General features: G+C 36.3%; 1 protein-coding gene across 6 annotated transcripts in view; it reads right to left on the bottom strand.

Moving 5' to 3' along the window:
• Nucleotides 1-342: 342 nt before the first annotated feature.
• LOC107845889 (proteasome adapter and scaffold protein ECM29) overlaps nt 343-16864 on the bottom strand; it is a 59377-nt gene continuing 42855 nt past the window's right edge. For all 6 annotated transcript variants that reach the window (XM_016690384.2, XM_047398200.1, XM_016690386.2 and 3 more), the window contains 6 exons: nt 12778-12945; nt 10921-11041; nt 1799-1954; nt 1603-1715; nt 1444-1503; nt 343-845 (listed from right to left, as the gene is read on the bottom strand). In XM_016690384.2, coding sequence (XP_016545870.2) covers nt 642-845; nt 1444-1503; nt 1603-1715; nt 1799-1954; nt 10921-11041; nt 12778-12945 — 822 coding nt within the window. In that variant the 3' untranslated portion in view covers nt 343-641. The remainder of the gene's footprint in view (nt 846-1443; nt 1504-1602; nt 1716-1798; nt 1955-10920; nt 11042-12777; nt 12946-16864) is intronic.

The raw sequence follows: 16864 nt of genomic DNA, 5'->3' as shown, positions 1-16864 counted from the left end.
GGATCTATAGACAAATTATGGATTGGCAGCAGAAATTATTATGGGCAAGAAAGAAGCATAGTGGATGAGATATATAAATTACTACTCCCTCTGTCCATCTTTACTTGTCCAATCATGGTGGACAGAGGAAGTACAATCATAATCTCTTTTCCTCGATGGGACGGAACGCATGTGGAGGGAAGCTGAGAACATTCATATCGAATGTAAAGTAGAAATTATATCAGTAGGTCATCACTTAGTCCTCCACTTTTAGATAGTTATCAAAATATAACCAAGCAAATGTGAGATCCTAAATAATCATAAATTTTGAATGTTCAGGATTAATAACAGCAGAATGACACATACAAAAAGAAAAGTTCCATCAGATATTTCATTACCATATCAAAAGATTCAAAGTTAAATTGATTGATCTCTGCGTGATCATGACTTGACATTACATTATAGTGGACATTACATTATAGTGAAGCAGTGTTCACCTTTGCTTGACAAGCTCAATATCTTTGTATTTAATTCTCTTCTTTTTGGCTACCTATTTTCTCCTCCGTAGGGGAGAGCGCAGCCTCTAGCAGATCCAAATGCAGCTGCAATGGGTTTTGCATTCCATGCAAAGGCATCCTGTAGTCCAAATATAATCAATGAATTTAACTTGAAACTTTCTGCTCTTTTTTGAGGTTTTCAAGGATGTCGATGCATCTCTTGAGCAAAGACTTAGCATGCTCATTCTTTTCCACATCATAGACTTGCTCAAACTCGCGGCTGAATGCCACTTCTCCACCAGGCAACTGTCCAGTAGCTTTCAATAAGTTCACCATTTCCAGAAGGCACTCTGAAGCTGCTATGTGAACCTGTGTTTGTGCATGGATAAAAACTTTAGGTTCACAATGAAATATCAAACACACAAAAATATTACAGCTCAGATCAAAAGGTATCACCCCAAAACCTTCTAACAAATTTGATCACGAAATCATAGAATATCACCTTTCATTTCCTAAAAATGATTTCAATAATTGAAATTTCTAGTCATAAATGTTAACCTGATTGAACTTTTCTCAAATGGATGATGAGACCAGAGTTCATTTCAGCATCATTAAAATTTCTTATAATGCAGAATAACTGCTAAATGCATGTACTTAGAACCTTGCGGGGGGAGGAACGGACACCAAATTTACAGAGTAGTTACTAAGTTCTATCACCCTAGATATATGATTGAGTGACCAGAAGATCCATACTTAATTGTCCTAACCAGCAGAGAAAATTAGCTGAATTACTGAAGTCGGGATGATATCGCAACTGAAAAAGAATAAGTAAAAGGGCACGAAGAGACACCAGGATGGAGATATCTCCATTCAACGTAACAACAGACAATCAGGTGTAGATAGTGGAAGAGATGAAATAATAGTCATGACACGTGAAAGCTAGGAATGCACAATGAAGATGACATACCTGGGCAATTTTTACGGTTTGTATAATTTCAAGTACTTTCACAGAGGTTTTGCAAAACAACTGGAAGGACCAGAATTGTAATTAGAATCCAGGCACAGTAATAGTGGGGTGGGTGTGGGGGGGGGGGGGGGGAGGATGCAACTTTGGGAAATAAATCACCTCATGGGCAAAAGAAATTATGCTGGCATATTGAGAAGTATCTTGAGAACCAACTGTCTCAGGTTGCAGCTTTGAGCATAGCTCTTTAGTTGACGAAAATACACACACTTTCACTGCAGAAACAAAACAAGCATATGAGAACAGGCAAAACTGTTTCACCCTCTTGGTAAGGATAAATAACGTTATGAGGCAATACCTGGCCATGAAAAGTTTGGTGAAAGTGAAACTAAGAAAAAATCAATCAAGTTCTTCTGCTGTTGAATAATATCAGTTGCCCGTGCGATCTGGATGCATGCTGTTACACAATTTACCATCTTATCATGCCCAAAAGAAAAATCCTCCTTTTCATCACCTGCAAATAATAAAAAGACATAATTAGACAAATGAATTTGAGCTTCTTGTATCCTTCGTCGTCTGGATTTAGAAGCATTGAACGATAAGAAAGTCTTTGGCGGTTTGAACAATATGATGGTTGCCTTATCTAAATACCGAGTTTCGTAAGTAAAAGGAGTCGCGTAAGCGGACATATCCACAACTTGCATCTGTTGTCCAAACTGGTAACTCCATGCTCTTATTTTCTGATAATAAATCTCTTTTCTCAACTATTTCCTATTCTAAATCCCTTCCAGGAGTCGCATTTACCAATGAGTCTTAGACCATGACACTTAAGAGTAGATCACTTGACCCCTTTACCATCTTTGACACCAAATTCCTTTCTTTATGCACCTCGTTGCCTCTTAATCCCATCCATTAGCTGTTCATATCAAACACTAAATCATTCAGTTATCTTTTTGAATGAACTTGTTGGAAGACAAGATCACAGCATGGGACAAATAATAGATGTTGAGCATGATTCAGATGGACTTTACTGCCTCAATCATCCAAGATCACCCACAGCTTGTCTTTTAATCGACTCCCCCTAGATGCTTTCATATATGGTGCATCCGACCTATTTAAACTCCAAAAAGGGTACGTTGTTCGTTCCACCTATTCACCATAAACTGGGACTCATCTCAACTCAGCAAGCATACTCGTTTTTCCTTCTATTGTCTTCCTGATTCTCAGGCAAAGTCTGCTTTTACTTTAGTCTATCAAGCGTCTGAGGCCTAAGTGAGTTATGCTCTGGTGTTTCATTACTACACGTCATCTTCATTGACGATTATTCAAAGTGTACTTGAATTTTTTCTAATAGAAATCATTTCGAGTTCTTTTGTGTCCTTCAGTGTATCGTTCTAAGATAAACTCAATTTTGAGTTGCCATTCGTACTCCTGCAGTAAAACTGCTCGGAAATATCTATCCTCTTACTTTCAACAATTTTTCATAAAGTCCAGGTCACTCATCAAACATCTCCTCATACCTCTTAATAAAATCCTACTTATTCTATCACATGTTGATTTGTGAATATTTAAGATTTGATTTTGTAAGATCTTAATTGATCTGATAAAATCAAATCTAATTTGCTATAGATAGTTTAGGTAATTAGATCAAATAAGATCATATCTTGAATCTCATATCTGCTAGAATCAAGCGATTTGATTCTCTGTGTGTGTGTTTGCTTTCTGTACTATAAATTTGTAGCTCTCAAATGAATAAAACACACTTTTGGTACCAATCTCACATGGTATCAAGCAATTTTATTCTTGTGTTGCTTATGACTAAAACAACATTTACTGGGCTATGTCACCCAGCGGCATTATCAGAAGCCGAGAGTTTTGTTAACAAAGTTACGACCGAGATAACAATGAACCAAGGCGGCGATTCTTCTCATTTCACAAACTGAATGGAGAACTTTATTTGGAATGGGCGCACTCTATCCATTTGGTAATTGATGGTCGAGGAAAACTTGGACACTTGACTGGAGAAATGAGAAAGCCTAAACCAGGATACCCGAAAATGAAAGTCTGGAGTTCAGAAAACTCGATGGTAATTGCTTGGCTACTAAACTCCATGGAACCTGTCATAGGTAAACCATATTTATTTCTTCCCACTGCTAGGGATGTCTGGGAGGCTGTTAGAGAGACTTGTTCTGATGCAGAAAATGGCTCTCGAATTTTTGAATTAAAAATTAAACTGTGGAAAGCGAGGCAGGGAGAGAGAAGTGTTACTTTTTACTACAATGAGATGATTTCCCTATGGCAAGAATTAGATCAATGCTATAATGATGAATAAGAGTGTTCGAAGGATAGCGTAAAAAAGCAATGAAAAAGGAAGAACATGAGGGTATATCTATTTTTAGCAAGGTATGAAGAAACAAGGAGGAATGTCATACTAAAAATAGATTCCAATCTGGAAGCAAAAAATATAAATTCATCTGTTTTAGTTACTGCGAAAAATGAAAATAACAAGAAAACAAAGTCATGGTGTGATTTTTGCAGAAAAATACTGGCACATTTGTGAGACTTGCAGGAAAATCCATGGAAAACTACCCAATTGGAACCATGGCAGCCTCATGGTTCCTTCTCAGCAATTGCTGGAAAAGGGACAGTCAAACTAACCCCCTTTATTGACACTTTTTAATGTCCTTCATATTCCAAAATTGTCTCAATCTTTTATCCGTCAGCAAATTGACTCAAAACCTTAATTGTTGTGCTATCTTTGATGATATTTCATGTGTATTTCAAGACAAGGTCTCGAGGAAGAGGATTGGCAATGCTAGAGTTCGAAGGTCTCTATTTTCTTGAAGATGGTGTCAATTCAGTAAATTTTAGTTCAACTTGTTTGAACTCCATTCAAATTAATAATAAAGTCATGTTATGGCACTATAGACTTGATCATCTTATTTTTCATTATTTGAAACTCTTGTTACCTCAGTTGTTTATGAATAAAACATCATCTTTTCAATGTAAATTTTGTGAAATGGCTAAACACAGACTTCCATCTTTTCTTCACAAAACTCTTGGGGACCTTCAAGGATAGCAACCGTAAATGGAAAAAGGTGGTTTGTGAGTTTCATAGATGATCACACTTTGACTAACTGGGTGTACCTATTGAAAGACAAAGGGGAAGTAAAACAAATATTTGAGGCCTTTTATGTTATGACAGAGACACAATTTCATGAGAAGATTCAAATATTTTGGAGTGATAACGGGAGAGAGTTTTTTAATGACCACCTAAGCAATTTTTTCACTTCTAAGTGAATAGTGCACCAAAGATCATGTCCTGATACATCCCAACATAATGGAATAGCAGAGAAAAAACAAGCATCTTATAGAAGTAATTAGAGCCTTAATACTCACAAGTGGGGTCCCTAAATTTCTGTGGGGACAAGCTCTTTCGACATCCACCTACTTATTAACAGGATGCCCTCCCGCGTTCTAGGTTTTAAAACCCCTTTCAGTATGTCCAAGACACACTTCCCTACTTCTAGATTGACAGTTGATCTATCTTTGAGAATTTTTGGGTATAGTGTATTTGTTCATGTTCATGTTCACGATCATAATAGGAGTAAACTTGATCCACATGCTAAAAAATATATTTTTGTTGGCTATGCCCCTAGTCAAAAGGGTTACAAGTGTTATGACCCAATTACTAGGAAGGTTATCGTCACAATGGATGTTACCTTTTTGGAATCATAATTGTTTTTTGAAAGTCATCTTTAGGGGAAGAAACATAGTGAAGATTTGAGGGATGATAAAGATCTTCTTGACCTCGCATGTGAGAAACAAAAGGATCCAGGTTTTATGATAGATATAGGAAATAGTTCTTTTGGTAATAACAACCTAGATAAGGTAATAGATCCCAACTTAAAAAATGAAAATAAGGATACTGAAACAATAGAGCATTTTCATGATACAATTAATCATAAGAACAGGGAACAAACAAAGGAATTATAGGTTTACATGAGAAGAAACAAAAACCAAGAAAATGAGATCAAGGATTCTCATCAGAACCAAATGTCCACCCCACAAGATCTCACTGATACAAAAGGTAATTCTCCAGAGCCTAATTCTGATTTACCCCTTGTTAGTTTAGACCTTTATATTGTATCGGATCATATCAGCTTTCAATATTGAGCTACAAAACCCATTGAATTTTTTGCCCTCTACTACCACAAAAAACTAATAGGAAAGAACAACATTCGTTGCTTTTTATGGCAATGAAGTCATATGCCCTGTCTTCTTTTGTGTTCTCTAGATTAAACTCTTTTAAAGTAGATCAATTAGTTCTAACCTAATCCTTTCTCTTAATATGATATATGCATATTGTTTTAAATTTCTCTACTCTTATATACTATTTATGCATTTGTGTGAAGGTTAGTTCAGCAGTTAGAATCCACAAGAGAGTTGAGTGTAAAAAAAGGAAATAGCTATTTTTGTAACTAAAATCGTGTGAAGTTGAGGCATGCATGCATTACTTTCAAAGATTCCACATATCATAAAGAAGGTAGGAAGAAAAAGACCACTATCTAGCTCTTTCAATAATTGCATCACAAATATATAGCTTTCATATTGGTATAGCTTCCATAAAGAAGGGCACGTGTTGTTGGCTAAGTCATTGCGGTGGAAGAGTCGCAGTGACCGCCTAGAAGTAAAATTTCTATCAGGTGGGTAGAATCCTTTGCAAAAAATTTAAATACGTGATGGAGTATTGTAAGTGAGAGAGTGAACTTGCCGCCGATCTACTGAGATTCAGCCCTTTGTCGCCCCAATTCCATTTTAGTTTATATTACTTTGCTTACCTAGCCTCTATCTAACAAATAAAGTAAACCAATTACTCTAAGTCAATTAAAGTAGCAACATGACAAAGCCAAATTAAAATGCTTTTAACTTTATGGCAGGTGTTAAGTATTCTAGTGACTTTTACGTTTAAATATGTGAAAGTCCTTAAAAGGGTAACTATTTGTGAGAAAATATAAGAGAAAAATATTATTGAATTGTTGTCTACATAATTACATTGACACCCTATTTATAGACACTACAATACAATCCTTTTCGAAGTAGGATTTTGTATACTATTCCTATTTCTACTCATATTCTAACACTCCCCCTCAAGCTGGTGCATACAAGTCATATATACCTAGCTTGTTACAAACGTAATTAATACGAGGACTGGTGAGGGACTTGGTGAAGATATATGCAAGTTGATCACTTGACTTCACAAATTTGTAACAATATCTACCGAGAGTATCTTTTCTCTAACAAAATGACAATCAATCTCTATGTGCTTGGTCCTCTCATGGAACACTGGATTAGATGCAATATGAAGGGCTTCTTGATTACCACATACAAGTTCCATCTTACCTGTTTCTCCAAATTTTAGTTCTCCCAGCAATTGTTTAATCCAAACCAACTCACAGGTTGTTGCAGCCATTGCTCGATACTCTGCTTCGGCGCTAGATCAAGCAACCGCACTCTTTTTCTTACTTTTCCATGACACCAAATTACCACCTACTAAAACACAATATTCGAATGTAGAACGTCTATCAGAGGGTGATCCTGCCCAATCAGCATCGATATATCCAATGATACGCTCTTGGCATCGATCCTCAAAGAGTAGTCCTTTACCTAGAGATGACTTAATATATCGTAAAATACGAACAACTGCATCCCAATGACTATCACAAGGGGAAGTCATAAACTGACTTACAACACTCACGGGAAAAGAGATGTCAGGTCTAGTCACTGTGAGATAATTCAACTTTCCAACCAACCGCCTATTTCTTCTAGGATCACTAAGTGGCTCCCCCTGTCCTGGCAGAAATTTAGCATTTGGTGATATTATACTTACAGGAGATGACTTGTCCGAAATGAATAATTTAAAGAAAAAGTTGGCCTCGGATTTTAAGATTAAAGATTTGGGCCAATTGAAATATTTTCTTAGCATGGATGTAGCGATATCAAAAGAAGGAATTATGATGTCACAAAGGAAGTATGTACTAGATCTTCTAAAAGAGACAAGGATGAGTGGTTGTCATCCAGGTGAAACACTTATTGATTCGACTATAAAATTCGTAAATAAAGGAGAAAATTTAGTTGACCACAATCAATATCAAAGACTAGTGAGGAAGTTGATCTACTTGTCACATACTCGACCTGATATAGCTTTTGTTGTAAGCTTAGTCAGTCAATTTATGCACTTTCCAAAGGAAGAGCACCAAGAAGCGGGCTTAAGGATCCTAAAATATCTTAAAATATCTCCAGGAAAAAGATTGTTTTTCGGAAAAAGATTGTTTTTCAGAAAAAGTCAACATGAAGGCATTGAAAGCTTTACAGATGCAGATAGGGCAGGTTCTACTGCTAATAGGAGGTCTACATCTGGATATTGCACATTTATCTGGGGAAATATTGTGACCTGGAGGAGTAAAAAGCAGAATGTTATAGCCCGAAGCAGTGCTGAAGCTGAATACCGATCTATGGCCATGTAATTTGTGAAATGATTTGGCTCAAGAAGATGATGGAAGGACTCAAAAAAGTGTTTGGTTTACCAATGAAGTTGTACTGTGACAATAAAGCGGCTTAGTATTGCTCATAATCCAGTTCAACATGGTAGAACAAAATATGTTGAAGTGGATAGGCACTTCATAAAAGAGTAGATTGAAGAAAGAAGTGTGGGCATGCCTTTTGTCCCACCAAATTAGCAAATTGCAGATATTTTCACAAAAGGCTTGTTTAAATCAAAATTTGAAATTGTTGAAAACAAGTTAGGCATGACAGATATTTACATGCCAACTTGAGGGGGGGTGTTGATTTGTGAATATTTAAGATTTGATTTTGTAGGATCTCAGATTTGCTATAAATAGTTTAGGTAATTTGATCAAATAAGATCATATCTTGATTCTCATATTTGCTAAAATCAAGGGATTTGATTTTCTGTGTGTTTGCTTTCCTGTACTATAAATTTGTAGCTCTCAGATGAATAAAATGTATACTTTTGGTACCAATCTCACATGTTCTATTGAGATCTTGGTCACAAAATATTTGTTTGGCTCAATGCCTTCCACTGTAGTCATGATCAAGTTCTAGACTCTGTTTTTTACCCATGTTCACCTATGTATTCTCTTTCTCCTTATGTCTCTTGTGTTCTGTTCATAACTATGTTTCACGTGTTTTATTCATAACCTCATGCACCTTTGTCAGTGTCTCACATTGGCGTGAATTCGGGATGTTTCCCTCTTTACATTGAAGCCTTTTTTCAACAACCATTCATAAATGTTTTATTCCTTACTTAGTAATGTTTGATAGATTGAGATAGGCAAAGTTCTTTAGGAAGGTAGATTTGCGCGAAGGATATTCCCAAGTGCGCATGACCAAACGAAATGTGTGCAAAAGCTATTGACTTTCCCTTCCCCCAATTCACGGTTAGTTGGGAATGAGACTGGAACTCGATTTCATTTATGACTCCCCCACGAAAATTCAATAGGAAACAAGGCTCTTGGTCCACCCTTCACTCACGGGTAGTCGGGAATGAGACTTGGAATTTGATTTGATTTATGACTTTTGACAAGAAAATTCACAAGAAGATCAAAGCATCGACTACATCGACTTTCTCATAGTTCTCTAGCAAAGGTAAATGGATCAAGAAAAGTTCTTTCTCAAAATCAACCTGAAGAGTTGCCCAACTTTCTCGAAGGTTAAGTACATTACTTTACAATCTCCTTGTAAGTCCGGCACGATTATTAAAGGGCTTGTTCGGGAAAGACTTTTTAATTAATAGGGTAGTAATTACATAGTATAGTAATTAAAATGACACGTTTGTTTTTCATAACGTAATTGAAGTGTAATTCCCAATGTCATATTTGGTTGCACAAGCGTAATTACATAGTTTGATCTTATTTCAAAAAATCTAATAATAAAACTTAAATAATTATGTCGATTTTGTAGATCAAGGCTTTCAATGACTCTTGAATTGGTGATTTCCCACCAGGTAATAACACAGTACATATTAGCATATTGCTAATGATAGACTCCTTCTTTGACTATTGAATAGATGAGCGTGACACATGCCATAATCAAAACGAAAAAAAGAGAACAAATTGAGACGAACAACAATAACTGAAATTGTCACTTTATTTTTTCAAATGAATATGTAAATAAGCTTTAATGTGTGACAAATATATATATATATAAAAAATATTAAAAAAGAAGGAAGAAAGAAGTTGAAAAATCAACTGGTAATTACAACATACCCACCCAGTGAAATCCCGCACAGTGGGATCTGGGAAGGATAGATCGCAGACAGACCTTACCTCTAAGTCCAAGCAATAGAGAGGCCAATCGGTAATTACACCATAATTCCAAGCAGTAGAGAGGCCAACCGGTAATTACACCTTGTAATAACCACCAACTCTTTGCTCCACCATCAGAACTAGAGTGTAATTGCTCCCCTCAATTGCACTCAATTCCATGGGACCACGTAATTACTTGTTGGACAAATATGTCCAACTATACAATTACATCTAGAATAAGAAATCCAATAGGGACTCAGAGGAGGTAAAACGCAATAGCTTGAGTTGACCCTTTAATGAAGACCGATTTGGCAATATCAGAAATAGATTCATTCGAGTCCAAAGCAAGGTGGAGCTTTCCAAGCAGGCCTTAAAGAGTCTGAAATGAATTCCAACAAAGTTGCTCCGAAGGAAAATGCTTCCCTTTAAAATGTTTTCTTGGAAAACATGTTAAAAATACTATCTTAAAAGTATTTTTATGTAACTTAACACTAGAGGTGGGATGGTGTGGAAAGTGGGGCTTTGAGTGTGACATAGGGTAGGATGGTCAACGGTGGGGGTTGGGGGTGGGTGAGAAGGCAAGAGACAATGCACTTGAACTATGGCTTATGGAACTTATGTTTGCCACGTCCATTAAGGAAATCATTTTCCGCATTTTTAAGGAACTTGCTTCCTAGAGAAACATTTTGACCTACCAAATATGAAAAATTGAAAAACATTTTCTCCATACCAAACACACCCTCAGTTATTAATGTTCTACTAAAAATTTGCACATTTACTTGGTGATTTATATTTATTAGTCTTTGATGGCAATGATTAGTATTGTATCTCCAAGCCGAAGTAATATCTCTTACAACACTTCTAGACTAAGGATCTAAGCAGATTGAGGCACTTCAAGGTATTGAGATCACCCAGTTCAAATTAGATATTGTCAAGAAGTAAAAAGTTTAATACCAAACATAAAATGTAAGAGCTCTCACAAGTTAATGCTAACTAGCAGACGTGAAATCAAGAAGAAAGCTTTGGATGGGCAAAAATTGAATTTTTCAATATTGAGTGTACAATGGGATTCAAAGACGTTAATATATGCATATCATCAACTGGCGTACATCCTTCATGAGGGCAATGACAAATAAAATAATTCAAGCAATACCTCCTCCGAGATCAATTGACAAATTTTTCTGACCAGTCGTATTAATTTGCAGACTGCACATGTCAAATAATTGTGGAAAAGCTTTATTGAAGAAGTCTGGATTATCGAACGCCTTTAAAACCTGAAAGGGGAGATGAATAAAGGAAATAAAATTTTATGCCATGAAACATGAAGAAGCTACTAAAATGTTAAACCAAATGATCAAATATTAAACTATACAATAAAGAGCAGAAACTATACAAGCATAAAGTAAATTATTTTCTACCCAGATTATTTCATAGTGTATATGGAAAGCAAGCAACGGAGCAAAGATGAACCGTAAGACAACATATGTACTAAATCCATCTATGTTGCGTAACTTATATCCCAAAGAGCACTTGATTTGCTGTAACTTTCAGTACAGCAGTATAATGTTAGTTCCTTGCCTGTTCAATTATAGCATGCAAACAGCTATGCCTCAATCCAAACAATTTGGTGTTGACTGTATGAATCCTCAACAACCATTTGACTAGATTTAACTATACCATATGACACAAAATTACCTCTAGGAAGAAAACTCTTTCTGAAAACATTATCTGGAATTTCTGATTGTATAGCAAGGAGTCCTGGAGACACGGTTCCAGTTTGCCAAAAAGCAGTGCTCCAGCTTAAAAACACATGCAAGTGTTCTATTTGATTGACCTATATCTATCCGGCTATCCACTTCTTGCAACACATAATTTTGATTCTTCAGCCCTTTGGTGGAAAATCTTGAACATTCTTGACATAAGTTAAGGTTTTTGAGCATTCTTCAACTATTGGGGGTCTTTTTACCTGGAAGAGGGCAAGTGTTCTATTTGATTGACAGCTTTACTTTTAGATCCAGCTATATCTATCTGGTTATCCATTTCTTGCAACTTCTGAGAATGATTCAACTATTGGGGTTCTTCTACAGAATATACCTATGCCATGTGAGCACCGCATCATGCATGCCAGTACCTTTTCAATGCCCCCTTCCCAGTACAATCATGTTTCTATATTTACATTATCTAAGCATATTTAAATGGATTATGAAAGAAGCTAAAAGATTGGATCTTCAAAATCCTAAACTACCAGTGTTGAATGTGTTTGAATGACGTGATACTATTCAACAATGAATGTTTATGTCCTTTCATTTCAGGGTTGTTGGTTTATGTGATAAGGGATAACCACCCAGGATAAGATATATGATCATTTTGTAGACTTTTGGGCAGTTGAGGAGTAACCTCCGGTCCCTTATTTATTTTTGGTGCACCGATGTAGTGCCAGGTTAGAGAACCATGACGTGTTTTAGGTTCTTTACTTTTTGGTATACTGCTTGTATATGGCTGATTTTGGCCCTGTGATTAATGAAATTGTTTACCTGATCAAAAAAAAAAAAAAAGATACATGATCGTTTTATCTTGCATTTGGTTAAGCTTTTGCTTCCAGGTTTAGCAAGAATTGTAATATTTTTCTACCACACTGAATGTGGGAAAACAACCCCAGGATAAAACACTAAAATGACAAAGATGCTTTTCTCCAAAGCTCTCACAACCCAAAATTCCATCTACTTCCCAAGGGTGTGGCCTGGTAGTCAATGAAGTGGGACGAGAACCATGAGGTCTCAAGTTCAAACCCCAACAGAACCCCAACAGAGACAAAAACACTGGGTGACTTCCTTCCATCCATCTTAGCCTGAGAGGACAGAGTTAACTGGTACCAATTGCAGGAATGCACGCATGCTGGCCCAAACACCAAGATTGTAAAAAAGTAGATGAAAATATTTCATAGACAGAAAATTATTCACTTAACTGCTGCATGAATAAAGGTGCTCAAACAACTAGAGTGCATATTTACCTGCTCAAGACAGGAGAAAGCTGCTTCACGATACTTCTTCGTTTTCTTTGTGCATGCAGATAAAATAAGACTCAAAATGGTATCTGGAGCATCAGGATCAGCAGCAGAAATTGCTTTATGACACGACATACAGAGTGCAGATAACGCACACAGTACTGCATCCTTTCCCTGGATCATGTTAAAGCATTTTTCTGTTAAACTAATCACTATCACACAATTAAACAATAAACAAGAGATTCTTTACAGTCTTAAGTAAAAGGATCCAGGTGATAAATTAAGCATTCATCGATTGAAAACACCCCAAAACAATCGAGTTCGACTTGATTTTTGATCTCTTGCAAACCAACCTTGAATCTACTTCAATAATATACTGTAATATGAAGTAACAACAACATACCCAGTGTAATCTCACAAGTGTGGCCTGAAGAGGGTGGGGTGTACGGTGACCTTACCCCTACCTTTGTAGGGTAGAGGTTGTTTCCAATAAACCTTTGGCTTAAGAAAAAAATTTTCAGAAATGTTGAAAATGCAAGAGATAAAAAGGCTATGATGGAAATATTGAAGACAAAGTATTGACATCAAAAATGGTAAAGATAACCAAAGCACAAGAAACAACACTAGTAATACAATGGATGAATAAGATAATGCTAGCATAAAAGTGACGATACAGGTAACGGAGCAAGGGAGCAGATAGGTGCTCCAAACTAGAACCATGCTCTACCACTGAAAAGAGAGAATCACTTGACTAGCTGCTAACTGTCATCACTTGACTAGCTGCTAACTGTCTACCCCAATCCTTGACATCCATGATCTCTATGTTTTTTTCTTTTTGATAACTGTGTTCTCTTATGTTGTCTAATTACCTCTGAATTCTTCCTCGGACTACCTCTGCCTCTCCTCAGACCTTTCACTACCAACATCTCACACCTCTTCACTACCTCTTCACTGGAGCATCTATGTTCCTCCTCTTCACGTGCCCAAACCATTTCAGCCTCGTTGCCTGCGTCTTATCCACCATGGAGGCCACTCCCCCCTTGCCACTATATCTTCATTCATAATCTTGTCTCTCCAAGAATGCCCACATATCCATACAAGCATCCTCATTTATACAACCTTCATCTTCTGAATGTGTGGATTTTTGATTTGCCAACACTCAACCCCTATACAACGATGTCAATTTAACAACCACTCTATAGAACTTACCTTTAAGTATTGGTAACACATTCTTATCATATAGGATAACAAATGTGAAGCTCTATTTCATCCACCCGCTCCAATACGATGTGCGGCTTCCTCGTCGATCTTCCCATTTCCTTGGATTATAAATCAAGATACTTGAAGCTTCTTCTTTGGGGATGTCTTCAGTATCAATCCTCACTTCCCTAACCACCTCTTGTGACATATTACTAAACTTGCACTCCATTTACTCTATTTTAGTCTTGCTCAGCCTAAAAGCCTAAAGCCTTTGGAATCTAGGATCTACCTCCAGACCTCCCGTTTATCAAAAAATCTGCAGCGCATGTCTTGTCAATCAATATTATATTATCTACAAATAACATACACCATGAGACATCGCCTTGAAAATGCCACATACTTATCTGTCACTAAGGCAAATAGAAATGAGCTAAAAGTTGATCTATGGTGCAACCACATCACAATTGAGAAGTTTTCTGAGCCTCCCACTATTCTTACTTGGATCTTGGCTCGAATGTACATGTCCCTTTTCGTTCTAATGTATGTCAGGGGTACACCTCTAAACTCCAACTCCAAGAACCTCTGTAGAACCTCTTGTGGGACCTTGTTATATGTCTTTTCTAGGTCAATGAACACCATATGAATGGCTTTTGTTGTAGATCACCTGGCATGAATCCAAATTGGTTCTCCAAAATACACATATCCTTCCTCATCTTCATCTCTACCACTCCCTAAACTTTTATAGTGTGACTTAGTAGCTTGATTCTCTATAGTTATTACAGTTTTGGATCTAACCCTAGTTTGTGTACAACGAAACACTCTACCCCCATTCTTTGAGCATTTTAGCCATCTTAATAATGACGTTAATCAACCCATTAGCCACTCCATACATACTTGCCAACGCTCTTCCAAAGTGGACTTCCACTTAGATCTCGCTTGGGCAGGTCACTCTTCCCCTTCTCATCTTATAAATTTCCCCTTTAACCTCCTTAAACTTTATACACCTACGATACCCAAAATGTCAACGCATCTTGGAGTGCTTTATATCACCTAACACATACTCCTATCCTCCTCAACATTTAAGAGTTTATAGAAGCACGTAAATCATCGTCTAATGTGTGCCTCTTCTACCTATATTTTGTCATCCTCATCTTTGATGCACTTCTATGTTGCTCACGCCAAAAGTAGTGTATTTTTGGAGAGTCCGACATGGGTGTGACATCAAAAGTGAAGAGTTTGCGCAACTTAGATGCACTTCACTTGGTCTAGGTCGTGATCCTTCCCCTCTCTCGCCTTGGCAAGCCTATAGAACTTCTTATCCCTGTCTTTGTTCTCTAATTCTCCATATGAGAGTTCAAATGTTGTCATCTTTGTCTTCGAAGCTGCTAATTTCGCTTCATCTTTCATCGTCCTATACCGCTCCTAGTTTGTCCTTTTTTCCACCTCATCTGTACTCTCCGCTATATAAACAACCTTCTTGGCTTCCACTTACTCGTGGACCTCACATTCCACCACCAATCCCCTCTTTGTCCACCAAAGTTACCCTTCGAGGCCCCTAACACCTCTCTAGCTACTTACTTATTACAGTTAGCTAGCGTTTGTCCATAGATTTCCAAATATTTTTGGAAAGTAATATTTGGGTGAAATTTCACCTTGTGTTTGGCCATAATATTTGGGAAACTTATTTCACTTTTTTAAGAAATATGATTTATACCCATAAGTTTTACAAATTATTAAAACTAACCATAAATTTGTATTAGCAGAATTAAGAAATATGCCTAACATTTTCTTAGGAGTTGAGAAACAGAAGAAAACCAAGTATACTAAAATTTCATTTGTATAAGTTGTATTGTTATTTACATGCACACGTCTGCTGAGAAAATATATTTCTATATTATATCTGTGTAAAGCAGTCACGATACTAATACAATATCCACCTATATATACATAGCAAGATATAAGTTGTATTGTTACGTACATGCACATGTTAGTTGGGGTCAATAAATAGTGAGCATTTTATAAAAGATAAAAACTTTGGTGTAAAATTTGAGCTTTTAAAAGTTCTCAAATAATGAAATTTGACCCAAATACTAGTTTTATTAGTCAAGAATTTGGATTATTTTCCAAATAAAGACAAATTGTATGGCTAGACATTATTTGCCAAGCTTTTTCCCAAATTTTACTTGGGAAATCTATGGCCAAACTGGTCCTTAGTTGTCCTATTCCATATATTTTCTGCGCCCCAACTACTGTAATATAACGTATTACACACTATTTTCTTATTGAAATTCACCGTCATATTCAATATCAACCGGATTTAAACAAAAAATAATCATAATACTGCTATTCATTTATGAACTGAATTTCAGTATCATCAAAAAATAACAGGGGATCATAATTGAAAAATCACGCTTAGATGAAGTTCCTCTCAATTAGAATTCTTTTACACTCTGATTTAGATGACTACAAAAACCAATAGAGCAAAAGGATTACAAAACTGTCATTTTGGAAGTATATGATCACTAATACATATTAGTATATTTACATTACATATATATACATGCACACAAGAAGCACACATACAAACAGATTGATGTTAAACAAAGCATGATGTAGTGATCATGAGTAACAAACGAACACTTTCACAAGATGTTGTGAAACAGCATAATACTTAATTTTGCAGCATTTTACGTGACAGTTGTTTGTTTGGAAACAGAATTTAAGACATAATTTAAACTGTGTATCATATAGTGGCAATTAAAACAAAACATGTTGCATATTTCTCCTCTACTTTATTTTTATGTGACTTTGTTTGATTGAACAGACTTTAAGACATTAAATGAATTTTGTATAATATACAACAACAACAACAACAAACCCAGTGTATTCCCAC

The sequence above is a fragment of the Capsicum annuum genome, chromosome 10 (assembly GCF_002878395.1).
Source record: "Capsicum annuum cultivar UCD-10X-F1 chromosome 10, UCD10Xv1.1, whole genome shotgun sequence".
In the NCBI taxonomy this organism is placed as follows: domain Eukaryota; kingdom Viridiplantae; phylum Streptophyta; class Magnoliopsida; order Solanales; family Solanaceae; genus Capsicum; species Capsicum annuum.
The sequence above is the reverse complement of the archived record's forward strand: the minus strand, read 5'-3'. Positions and strand labels throughout refer to the sequence as shown.